The 13,629-nt window shown below is 42.4% G+C and overlaps 1 protein-coding gene across 6 annotated transcripts in view; it reads right to left on the bottom strand.

The window, feature by feature from the left end:
• NHSL1 (NHS like 1) overlaps nucleotides 1-13,629 on the bottom strand; it is a 137,245-nt gene that overhangs the window by 71,581 nt on the left and 52,035 nt on the right. The window contains exon 1 of one of the 6 annotated variants that reach the window (XM_081907026.1): nucleotides 4,977-5,115. The exons of the other annotated variants lie outside the window; for them this stretch is intronic. Within the exon in view, the coding sequence (XP_081763152.1) occupies nucleotides 4,977-4,992 (16 nt within the window). The 5' untranslated portion in view covers nucleotides 4,993-5,115. Of the gene's footprint in view, nucleotides 1-4,976; nucleotides 5,116-13,629 lie in introns of those variants that run through there. 6 annotated transcript variants of the gene reach the window in all.

The raw sequence follows: 13,629 nt of genomic DNA, 5'->3' as shown, positions 1-13,629 counted from the left end.
ATCCCCCCACCATTACTTCTGTTGCCATGCCACCAGGAAACAAGACAGAGTCTGGTATGTTGTGACTTCTTAAACCTGGGCTCATGTTTGTTACCCCCAAACAAATCATGAGCAGTAAGACAAAAGCAGAACTTTGGTTACTGCTCAAGCTTTGTTTGGGGAAAAACAAAATTATGAGATCGGTTTGAGGCTCTAGCTTGTTTCCCATTGGCATGGCAGCACCTGGAATGGGGGAATAATGCAGTGAAGACTTTCAGCAATGGGCATACAAACACTGCGCACTCTCAGTAAACCATCATTAAATGGTTAATGTGGCTTAATGTGATGGTGGCTTAATGTGAATGTGCAGTAAGGGAAGTGGCAATAAAGAAAGAAAACACTTAAAATATCAAAATCTTGCTACTGTTGCATGCCACACCAATCTCCAAGCTGTGCAAGATTCCAGGAGTTCCAGCTGCTTATCCAGGCTCCATGTCTCCTTTTGGAACTGAGGCACAGTGGAGACTGTGGTGTCTTTATGATATATGGTTTATTTATACGTCAACCTAAGCCTATAATGGAGGGATTCACAGCATCAACACCCCAAAAGAGTGTTATTTCTTCCATAGCCATAGCCTTGGATTCAAACAGAAATTGAACATTGTTCTCTGGCTTTCAAGCCAGCAGTTTACATCTAGGTCACATTACTGCTCAACTCTCAACTCCAAACTCTGGCTCTGCACCTCACCAGGAGGCTAGCCTGGCTTGATTAGCTTTTAACACTTGCTGGATCCAGGGATTAGAAGTCTGGCACCCCTGAACTCTGCAGCACTATCAAAGTCATGTTTAAACTTAAGCCATTAAAATCACCTGAAGAAAATATTGCCTTTGGCATGCAATACTGTGAAAAAGATGTTTTTTTGTTGAGACTGCTAGTAATCCAACACTTAATAAAAAATTCTGATGAAGAGCAGTTAGGAAACATTTCAAATAAATCAATGCCCAATAATGTTGAGCCTTTAAAAGCCTGTAAAAGAAAGATTGTGTGTGCACTATTTAAACTATGTGCTTGAAATTTCACACTCACTTCGGTACTAAAATTCTTCCCATACCTACAGACTGAACAGTTGTACATATTTCTATGGCATTTGCTTCATTCATATGTGAGATCACATTAAGACTTTTTAAGAAATGCAGGAATTAAAGCTCCTCTAGCCCTGCTTTTTTTCTTTTTGTAAATTTAAATTTGTATGCTCCAGAGCAGGAATGTAGATGTCTTGACCACTGGCCGAACTGTTTGGGGCTCATGACAACTCCCCCATCACATTCAGAGGTCCACAGATTCCCAATCATTCCCTACTGTTTCTTTATATGGAAATTGTTTGTTTTGTGAACATGTCCTACAAGGAAACATTACACATTCTTGCCCTCAAGAAAGGAGACGACTGAGAGAGAACATGGTAGCACACTAACTTCTGATACTTGAAAGGCATGCCTGTCTGTAGTATATCTAAATCTGGAGTAACAAATTATGTTTACAAATTTGGGTGTGTTTACTTTTGTATTTGTTCAGTTTGTTTGTTTTTGTTTTTGAAAATTGAAAAAAAAATGTGTGTTGTTTTTTTAAAAAAAAATACCTGAAGAGCTTTCACACAGAAGAACTAAAATACTTTTTTTCTCTGCTGCCATTGAGGGCAGGGCTAATGGGCTTAATCTACAAGAGGATTGATTTCAGCTCAACATTAGGAGAATCTTTTTGGCAGTGGTGGGCTTCACTGAAGGTCTTCAAGGAGAAGATGGGCAGTCATCTGCCCAAGATGCTCTCACTCCAGATTTTCTCCATCAAGTAAGCAAATAGACTGAATAGCCTACAAGGGAAGAGCCTGTCTAACTTATGATTATATGAACAGTATATTTGAGATAAAACTATGTTGATAAATGATAGCTAAGGGGAAACTGAAGAGCTTTCCACATGCACCTGAAAACTTTAGTGCCAATAAATAAATTTTCATATAGGTTGTCCAAAATAAATTATTTGCTAGTAAAATTCTGGTTGCAATCCTTGCCTTAATATTAACAACAATTATAGCTTTACTACTGAGTTGAGAACAAGAAGCACAACGGGATTCATTAATCCTAGTCTAATTAAAATATAACCACAAATTTAAATTGAGGGATTCATACTATAAAAGCAGGCACAGTTTTATTCTCTTTCATCCTAGGAGGAACAAAACAACGCACATTTGAGTACAAGCTGCCTAGCTTGACTTAGGAAATGCATGTGCTTTGAGACATCAGGGGGAAAATCTGTTTCTGATTCTAAACTTTACATATTTGCTAAGAACATTGCCAAGAAAAGAATCCAAGGAATGTCCTTACATGTATACTACACACGAGACAACTGGTGAGCAAGCCATTGATGTCTTTTAAAAAAGAGAGATGATAAATCAGCATTTCTAGTACAGATCTTTCCTCTAGGGAGCAATAACCACATGCCCTGGATTTTTCAGGGATGGCCTCCAACATAACTTCTTACTATTATTAGCAGAAAAATATTCCTCCTGTCCTCCTTCCCCAAATCCACAGCTGTAAAATATGTAAGGCTGTGGCAGATGCGTCTTTAAGTGCAGTCGCAGAGCTTGCATACCTTCTTTACAGCACCCTCTGCATTTTCTTTACCATGAAATCATTAAGTGATCTAGTCAAATAGAAGCTCTCTCTTCAACCCTGGCTAACATACTGTGTCTAATGTGACCTTACTTGAAAGTAACTTTGGAAATAAAAAAAATATTTTCACCTCAATTCTCCTTTTGCATTATCCCTAATCCAGTCTATTCAGCTGCCTGATTTCAAAAAATATAGTATTTATCAATCTTTTTCACAAAGAATAACAACAAACCTTACACAAAGTAAACATTAGGAAGGGAGCATAGCTGTGGTTCTTGTATAGACATTTTAAATTCCAGCATCTTGAGAGCCCTAGCATTCCAGTAGAAATGCTAGTGATTCCAGTGATTTCACCCAGTGTGAAATATCCCCTCACAGAAGCTGAAGCTTACAGTATTACTAAATCTGCTTATGAGCTTGATTAAAATACATAGGTTGTTGTATTTGCACCTGTGGGTGCACATGGAGGCCTTCATAGGCACCTACGTCCTTGTCCCTCCCCCAGTGAGCAGGGATTTTAAATACAACTATGAGAGTGTCTACCTGGCCAGAGCAACATGGGGGGAATACCATAATTCCAACTGCAAACAGTCTATCCACCAATTTCCCTACAGGAATCTTTGTGGAACAGAGCCTGCTAAGGGAGATGCAAGAGATTCCTTGCAAACACTGATGAGGGGTGGGGGGTGGGGAAGATGATACAACAGGAAGCACAAATCACTGGCGCTTCCTGCTGCCTTTGCTGGTCCTCTTTGAAAGCAGTCTGAGGTCCCCGGCCACATTATTAACGGACAAAGGAGCAAGTATTAGCATACGTGAACACTTTTTAAAGTGCCCAATGCAGCAAACAAAAGTGTTGTTTTTAAAGAGGTAGGTGCAGATGGATCCTTGTGAAAACATTTTGGAGGTGTAGCTAGGGGTTCAGGTCAGGCCAATAAAGAAAAGAGGGGTGTTTAAAACTTTATCTTTTTTATTTAAAATAAACAAAAATAATCTGGTAACAATAAAAATGTATTTTAAAAACAACAACTGTGATGACTTGGCATTCTGAGATCATCAGTTAATAATGCTTTATAAAAATTGGTATAAATTAGGGAGAAATGGAGGCAAGTATGTGGTTTTTTGGGGGGGACTGTTTTTATTATATATTTTGTGGTTTTTTATTTTGATTTTGTTCTGTGAACCGTCCTTAGACCTCTGGGTATAGGGCAGTGTTTGTGTGTGTGTGTGTGTGTGTGTGTGTGTGTGTGTGTGTACACACATACATACATATACAATATGCATCACATCCCATTGAACATGTGGAAATGCCCTATCTTACAATGAATACAGGAATTCTGAAATCCATGGTCATTAATAATAATATTTTCCTCCACTGAAAACATAATATATAATATACAGCTGTTAGCACAGAAAGAAACATAAAGGGAGCTTCTATTAGTAGCTTGACTAGTAATTTGGTTATATTTTGAAATAAGTTTGAATTCAGTGCATTGTAAAAGTTATTATCTTTACTTCTAGTGACATCAACAACAAAAACACACACTTAAAGTGAAGAGCCACTGATTTCTATTAACAATTGCACATCTCTGAATTATTCCAATAGCAGAAACACCAAGCCTAAGGAAATTCACATATACTCAGGGCAGGATTTTTTTTTTAGAAACATGAACATACTGTGTGTGTGTGTGCGCGTGCTACTACTTAATCTAAAATAGAACTCAAAGTTAATACCAAATTTTATAAAGAAACTAACTTGTAGTAATGTTGCCTCTGTCCTCGATCACATTCACGCACCTATCAACATTCACCATGAAAAGAAATAACTGACATAGTTTGGTTTTGCATTTCTATAATGACAAAAAAATTCATCATTCTCTCCAGGCATTCATTAGACCTCATACTGTTTTGAAAATAATTAAATGAAGGTATTGTCTGACAGATCCTATTAACTAGCATGGTCAGTGCACATGCTTCATCCAATAAATTGTTCCTAAAGTTCCTACAACACAGACAATGCTTTTTCAAATGCTTGGTAGGCTCAGCAAATTGAAACCTACAGAGCAAGCTTGCTCTTTTGTATGGGAAAGGATTACACATAGCATTCGAAGGATTCCAAGCAGGAATGAGTCTTCTCCCTGCTAATAAAGCACAAAGGGTTATGTAGATCTGTGCTGCCCTCTGACTCAAGAACAAGACTAAAGATTAAACTTCTCATAAACTTCTGAGAGTTGTAAAAGAGGGCTGCTAGCCTGTGATTGCCGTGGGGAGGGTGGGAGACAGCAACAGCTATACAGGAGAGTCACATAACTTCCAAAAAGTCCCCTTACCTTTCAGGCAAAACATCCTGGGACTGTTCCATGGAGGGAAGTGAAAGGGTCCTGATGGCAGAGAGTGCAGTGCACCAGTGCTAGGTACAGCTGTTCCCCAGTCCGCCCCATTCAAGCACACAGCCGAGAAGCATGGCAGCGAGCCAACTCCTGCTGCCATAGGAAGCTGCTGCCCAACCCACCGATTTCTAAACAACACTGTGGAACGTCCCCATCTCCCACCTCCTCTCATTCCAAAAAAGAAAAAAGGGGGGGGGGACCCAGCCACTCTATTTAAGAAGGGAGAGAAAGACAACTGCGCCTCTTCAACCACGCCTAGCACAGTACAAACCTAAATACATTTGTTATATCTCCCTAGTCAGCGCTTTCGCACTGAAAACAGCTCATATTCATCTACTGGTCAGCATCAGGAAAAATAAATCACCCTTAATCTACCTCAGCAGTTTCCTATGAATTGCCAAATTCTGGCTCTTTTTAACTTTTTTTTTGTAATTGTTCTGGAATGTGTTACTTTTGAAGTGCTTTATTTGGCTAGTTTTCATATTGTATGCATGTGCGCGCACACAAAGAGAGACTTATGGTGCAAGTAAGGAAAACAGGGACACGGGTGGCGCTGTGGGTAAAACCTCAGCGCCTAGGACTTGCTGATCACATGGTCGGCGGTTCGAATCCCCGCGGCAGGGTGCGCTCCCGTTGCTCAGTCCCAGCGCCTGCCAACCTAGCAGTTTGAAAGCACCCCCGGGTGCAAGTAGATAAATAGGGACCGCTTACTAGTGGGAAGGTAAACGGCGTTTCCGTGTGTTGCTCTGGTGCCGGTTCGCCGGGGCAGCTTCGTCACGCTGGCCACGTGACCCGGAAGTGTCTGCGGACAGCGCTGGCTCCCGGCCTCTAGAGTGAGATGAGCGCACAACCCTAGAGTCTGTCAAGACTGGCCCGTACAGGCAGGGGTACCTTTACCTTTACCTTTAAGGAAAACAAACAATCAAAAGCCGATTGTTATTACACTTGAATGTCACCAACGGTTTCCTGCAAACCTAAGGTGTCCTGTGAAAATACTAGAACTAGGCACAACCCAAACAGGAAGTTAAGCACACTTTAAAAATCACTTTTTGTCACGGGTTAGCCTACTGTTTTTGCATATTGATGATTATTCCTTGAACTGGATTTGGGATGTTTCGTTGACTTTTTTGTACTTCTTTTATTGACAGTATTCTATATCTGTGATAACAATTAAAAAAAAAAAAGACAGAAGAGCCATTTTGTTCTCTGAGTAAATTGAAACTACACAAAATAGCGGTAGAGCCTTCTTTTCATGCTCACTAGCGGTTCCTTGTCATCCTGGGAAAAAGTGGCAAGTGGGGTGCAGCAGTCAAGTGGGCCTGTTGTTGTTCGACAGCATTATAAAGGACTTGGATGAAGGAATTGAGGGCATGCAAATGACACCAAACTGGGGGGGGGGGGGATAGCCAATGATGAAGATAGAATTGGGATTCCAAGATGACTTTAACAGATTAGAAAACTGTGCCAAAACTAACAAAATGCATTTCAATAGCGACAAATGTACGATTCTGCACATAGTCAGGAAGAATCAGCTGCACATATATAAGAAGGTGAACACCTGGATTGCCAGTGGGTTGCCAGGACATGCAAAAAGGAACTAGGGGTCTTAATAGGCATAGGCGCCGACTCCATGGGGCTTGAGGGGGCCCGAGCCCCCTCAAAAATTCGTTTGGGGGGGCTCCGCCCCCCCAATAATCTCCGGCGCCCCTCCAGCAGAGCGCCATCGCCGCCCCTCCCCCAGCCCAAAATGCACAGGGAGGGGCGGGCTGCATGCCTCCTGCCCTCCCTCCCGAGCAAAAGCTCCACCCAATTTCCTTTGGAGCTGATTAATAGGCGCAGCACGCTCTCCCCTATTCGCTCACGAGGAGGCGGCGCCACTTTATTTGCATATTCATGAGCTTATTTATTATTCATGAGCTTTCCCGGGCCCCCCCCAATATTTTTTATAAGTCCGCATCCCTGTTAATAGACCACAAGAGTCAACAGTGTGATGCAGCAGCAAAAAAGTGAAAGCTATTCAGCAAAAGTATAGTGTCCCTGTCAAGAGAAATTACAGTCCTGCTCTATTCTACCTTGGTCAGACCACACCTCGAGTCCTGTTTCAAGTTCTGGGGAGCACAATTTAAGAATGATATTGACAGACTGGAATGTGTGCAGAGGAGAGCAACCAAGATGATTAAGGGCCACATGGAAGATGGAGCAAACTGGCTTTCTCCTGCTCTGGAGGCTTGGACCCGAACCAAAGGCTTCAAGTTACAAGAAGGAGATTCTGACTAAAAATCAGGAAGAACTTTCTGGCAGTAAGAACTGTTCAATAGTGAAATGGATGTCTACAGTATGTGGCGGACTCTCCTTCATTGGAGATTTTTAAGCAGAGGTTGGATGGCCAACCACTTGATGAGTTCTAGTTGAGATTCCTGCATTGCAGGGGTTGGACTAGATCAGTCATAGGCAAACTCAGCCCTCCAGATGTTTTGGGACTACAACTCCCATCATCCCTAGCTAACAGGACCAGTGGTCAGGGATGGTGGAAATTGTAGTCCCAAAACATCTGGAGGGCTGAGTTTGCCTATACCTAGACTAGATAAACCTCGGGATCACTTTCAACTCTATAATTCTATGATTCTTGAGCTTGTTTGGAGGTTCTAGCAGGGGAGCGCAGCCATCGTATACCGTTGACTGAAGAACGGTACACTCCTTCTATCTGGGATGGTCGTCCTCTTCCACTGAGCGCGCAGCTTCGGGAGGGACGCACATGGAGCGGTGAGGGAGGAAGGGGACACCCGCCTAGCCAGCCAGATCAGCTGAATCAACCCTGGTGATCAATGGGGTGACAGATCTCGCAGCCAGATTGCCCTCACATCCTTACAGCTTGAGGATGAAAAAACCAACACCTTCAAAGTGTTTAACATTAGGAATATAACAATTACATTATCAGGCATTTTGAACATGGAATTTTCCAAGGCCACGCCCCTTTCCAAAGCCGGCAACAACACTCTTCTCCACTTGCGAGTCCCAGCAACTGGTATATAGAGGCATATTGCCTCCAACAGTGAAGGTGAAAACATAGCCTTATCCTCCATGAGTTAGTGTAATCCTATTTTAAAGCTATCCAAATCCTGTGGGAATCATGCTTTCCTCACAAACAAAACTTGGCAGCCCTGTGAAAACTCCCACAAAACGGCCTTCTATGTAACTATAAAGTGCAAATGCATGTAAAAGCACAAATTGTTTTATTAGAGGTAATCAAAAGGCGTTTCTTCCAAATTGAGATTCACTGAGAAAAACAAGTACACCATCTGACAAGGCCACTCCAGAACCTTGATGAACCAAAGAAAGGAGGAAGAGTTCAACACAACATTCAAAGGTACACATCTGAGGACATACCAGGAAAACCCTCTCGCGACAACCCTTCTTTCTATGCTCCATCTGCAGAAGCATCAGTTCCCCTGTCCCTCTCAGCTACTCAGAGATTGGCTGAAACCAGTGGTGTCAGAAGAGGGGGTGTGGAAGTAGTTAGAGTCATGTGGGCCTTGGGACTGTGACAGCAGAAAGGGCACAGGAAAATACCGTATTTTTCGCCCCATAGGACGCACTGGCCCATAGGACGCACCTAGTTTTTGGGGGGACGGGGGGGAATAAAGGGGAAAAAATTATTTTCCCCCCAGTCGCGGGGCTGGGGCGGGGGATGCCCGAGCTTCCCCTGACCCTAGAACAGGCTGCTTTCCGCAAGCCTCGGGAGCCCGGCGGGAAGTCGCGCCGGTCTCCCCAGGCTTGCAGATATCTGTCCCCCGAGCTTGTGGGGCTGCCACTGGGGAGAAGTGCGCTTCCCCCCAGCGCCAGCCTCCAAACCAGGTCGGGGAATAGCGGGATGGCGGCACTCCACCTCCCCACTGTCCCCTGAGCTTGTGGGGCTAGCGATGGGGAGAAGCAAGTTTCTCCCCGCCGCCAGGCTTCAAACCAGGTCGGGGAATAGCGGGATGGCGGCGCTCCACCTCCCCGCTGTCCCCCCGAGCTTGTGGGGCTGCCCGATATCTGCCCGAAGCCCGGGGTGCGCTCCGGAGAGTGCCCCGTGCTTCGGGCTGCAGGCTGCCGCCCGCAAGCCTTGCAAGCCCGGCGTGAGTTCCAGGCTTGCGGATAGCTTCCTGAAGCCTGGAGAGCGAGAGGGGTCAGTGCGCACCGACCCCTCTCGCTCTCCAGGCTTCAGCGAAAGCCTGCATTCGCCCCATAGGACGAACACACATTTCCCCCTTCATTTTTGGAGGGGAAAAAGTGCATCCTATAGGGCGAAAAATACGGTATATTGTTTTCAGAGATGTGATAATGGGTTAGTGCTGTAATGGGGACTATTTGCTGTGATATGTGAAGGGCTACTAAAATAATAATAATTTCTTGTGAGTTTAATGCTGTTAAAAAAGAAAGGAAAAGTGCAGATAATTTGCTATGCTACTTCTCTGGGAAGTTGTCCAAAACATTACAGTTTGCACATGCACCAACACATAGTGTTGGAATAAGCATTTGGATCAGAGCCATTGGAGTTGGCTAAGTCCAGTCTTTTAAAAATGTATTCATTAATTACCTGGAAGAGAAAAATAAACCACACATTAATGATGTTCCTAGGAGACAATAAACTGGGTTGCAGCTGTGAAGACCAGTACGAATCTTTAAGTAGCCATCCATAAGTGAAATGACAGTGAATGTTTAGAGGATAAAATGTAACATAATAAAAACTGAACAAAACAGAGACCTAAAATCCAGTAAGATTTTTTGCGATGATGAAAAATTAGGATAAAAATTGCCTTGGTAACATGCTCAACATGACCTGCAATTATCTATCACCATCAACAGCTTTTGTTTGGTCACAGTTAGGTAACTAACTGTGGATTTTAGTGTTGTTGTTTTCTATAATACAGGTATGCATACATGAAGTTTATAGGACTAGCATACGTATTTAAAAGCATTTTAGCAATGACTGAAGAAACCCTTCTTCAAAAAAGAGGCCAGCTCCTTTACACTAGTGTGAACAGTGGGGTTGCTTTTGTGACCAGCCTGATTTGCAGTAGTTGAAGAGTTCATGATGTCTTATCTCCATGCCCTGAAGAAATTCATCCACTACCTACTATTATGGCATACCCATCAACAGTCCTGATTTGACCGGGACATCCTGGAATTACAGAAGCCATCCCAGCTTCTGATTGGATGTCTCATAGAACAGAACGTGTTGGCAGCTGATTAGCCCAGGCTGTCCTGAGTCGCTTGGGTGCTCTTTGTGAGTTATGTGCACTTGTGAGTTATGGGAAGCTCCACTAGGTGCAAATGGCAAGGAAACACGGTTTAGTATTCTGGGTGGCCATACCACAATTATGGCTACATCACAACAAAACCATGCTCTTTGTCTACAGCTTTCTTAAAGTGAAACCTGAAGGTTTTCATATTATTATATATTTCTGAACAAAGATATGGTAGAAAGATACAGTAGATTTCAGTCCAAAAGACTGTGGTCACATCTACATCTTACATTTAAAGCACACGACTTCCCCCCCAAAAATCCTGGGAACTGTAGTTTGTTAAGGGTGTTGGGACCTGTACTCCTGTGATAGGTAAACTTCACTACCTAGGATTTTTTGAGGAAAGCCATCTGTCTCAAATGTGTTTTAATTGTATTGTGAGGATGAGACATGAGACCTTAGGGTAAAGGGACGGTAATAAATAAAGTAGTGATATGCATAGATGTGTCTATATTTTGGGATGTGGTAGTAAAATAATAGAATTGTAGAACTGAAAAACCCCACAAGGATAATCTAGTCCAACCAGTGCAATACAGGAATCTTTCACCTAACGTAGGTCCCATAGTTCTGAGATTAAGAGTCTCATGCTCTATCGACTGACCTATCATTAGGACTTCTCTATTCCTATCCAACTTTAACTTACCCCATTTTTCCACAAGTAGCCTCTAGGTCTGCCACTACTTTTTAAATAAGAACAGGTCAAACAAAAGCCATCAGGCGTACAAAGGGTAATGCCTCAGAGAGTTTGTGATAAGTCAAGAAAGGTATGTGCAAGCTCACAGTTCCAAACAGGTTTGAAAGTTTCAGCCCAAGGCATTCCCTATTTGTGTAGATATGGTGAAATTTTGAACCAAGTTCAAAGGCACAAGAGAATAATTATAGTTTCTTCTTCCCCATGTTCTGTTTGTAGGGAAATGCTGTATTTTGGACTTCGTAATTTTGTTACATTATAGAAGTGAAACTAAAGTTGTCATAGTACTACTGTTGTCAGTCTTTTTAAAATGTTGATTTGTATGACTTCCTGTTTTAAACATGCTAGTGGTAGCCTTTAATGTTTCAGCCCTGTGGCCTACCTTTAACACAAACATGCATTAAAGGATTCATTTCCTACTTTTTTTACCATACATTTGCATTGTGGTAGGTCAGGTTGTGACCCAGTAATGGGTTCCAATCCACTAACTGACAACCAATGTGCTAGGCTAATTTATGTGGCTGAAGTGAAATTGAGAAATGATGTAGATAAGGTGCTGGCGGTAATACATATGATCACATGCCCTCTGACCTCAGGCTCTCCTGGCTTACTAAATCTAGCAGAGGGTTGACTGGTTGGGTCCAGAGCACAGTTAATACTTCCTTGCGTAAGAGGATGGTCTCTGCTGCCTTGAAGCTGGCTATAGACCCCTTAGACTGGAACAAGTATTGCAGTCACAAACACTCAATTGTGGGGGAAGGTGGTGGAGAGGGTTGTGGTGGGGCAGCTACAAGCATTCTTGGATGATGCAGACTATTTAGATCCATTTCAATCTGGACTGAGGCCTGGCCGTGGGGTTGGGTTGGATTGGTCACCATGAGAGATGACCCCTGTAGAGAGCAAGGAAGGGGGAATGCAACCTTGTTCTTGCTTCTTATTTTGCTTGTCAGATTTTCATACCATTAACTATGGTATCATACTAGGCTAGCCCTGAGAGGTTCCAATTTTACCTTCAGGACCATGTCCAGAGTGTTATGTTGGGAGACTGCATTTTAGCTCCCTGGCAGCTGTGTTACCGGGTACTGCAGAGCACTACCTTATCTGCAATGCTATTTACTGTAATATCTATATGAAGCCACAGAAGTGGTTGTTTGGTGTTTGGGGACAAGTCGCCATCAGTATGCTGATGACACCGAGTTCTATTTCTCCATAACATCTGAATCGGGAAAGCCTGGACGCAATGGTGTGATGGATGAGAGAAAAGCAAGCTGAGGTGGAATTCTAGCAAGATGGCAGCACTATGGATGAGTAGTTCCCATGACTTAACTGCACTTAACTACAGGGTAAGAAAAAGTATGACAGTAATCTACCAAATCTGCTAAATGCATAACTACAACAAAAAAGCACAGCCATTCATATACCGGTACCTCATTTATATTTAGACACATGCCAAACCAAAAGAGTAGGGCAAGCAGACAAAAAATGCAAGGGAAGGAAGAAATGGAGACAGCGATCATCATCTGAGATTTATACCAGCAGGAAAAGGCCTTTCTTTTGCCCTGGGGATGGGTCAGCAGGTGCAGCTAATCAGGCAAAGTATATTACTGTGCCTGGCCGTGTTGTCTTCCAGCAGGGGAACATGATTTAAGTTGGTAATCATTAAATCAGGCCTGCCAATTTAAAAGCATGATCCTTTAACGTATGGCAAATAGACGTGCTCCATCTATCACATGTCTAATGGTGAACCACACAAACACACATTGGAAAAGCCAAGAAACCTACTGCTATTACAAAGTTAATCACACAACATGGAGGCACTTAAAAATTACTTGCCTATCATGCTCTTCTTAAATATCTAGTGCTTAATAATATTCATATTGGTCTCCCTGGGCCATCCAGTCATTAAACAACCATACCAATGCTCAGTGGTATAGCAGTACCTTTTTTTGAAGTAAAGGAGCTCATTATGACTGCCCAGCTAGCTATTTACACTCCCAAGGAGAGTCCAAAAATGCAGACAGCTGTGGGGTGGGTGTGGGTGTGGGTGTACACACACACACACGCACACACACATAGACACACAGAACAACAGCTCTACCTAACATCCAAATTTATTAAGATCAACATGACTGCAGTTTAAGCTAAGAACAAGTTAAATCAGATCTATATGCAGAATATTTCTATATACGAATTTTTATACTCAAGCATTCTGCTAAGTGACATTATTGAAAGAAATCTTAAAGTTCAAAGGAATCAAACAAAAACAAATCATTATGACCAGCTAAGATACAACCTAAAAGTAGCTTTAAAAAAACAAAAAAAAACAATTCCTAGAATTCTGAAAACTCTTGGAATGCCAGTGCCCAATTCCAGCAGTTGTATGAATAAATCACAGAGAGAACAGTATTGACATGCCAGTTTCTAAAAATAAGAGGGGAAAGCACTAATACTGCTAATTTAGTTGAGAGGATATTTTTTCCAAGCATATTCCAAATTTAACATGCTGATAACAGTCCAAATCAAGACTGAAATATACTCTTTGAAACCACCACAAGCCTAACCCATAGTTTTAGCATGTCTAAGTTAACATTTATTGTCAATACAACATAATTAT

The sequence above is a fragment of the Podarcis melisellensis genome (genome assembly GCF_964234715.1).
Source record: "Podarcis melisellensis genome assembly, chromosome: 3".
NCBI lineage: Eukaryota > Metazoa > Chordata > Lepidosauria > Squamata > Lacertidae > Podarcis > Podarcis melisellensis.
Note: the sequence above shows the minus strand (reverse complement) of the source record. Positions and strands in the feature narration are given on the sequence as shown.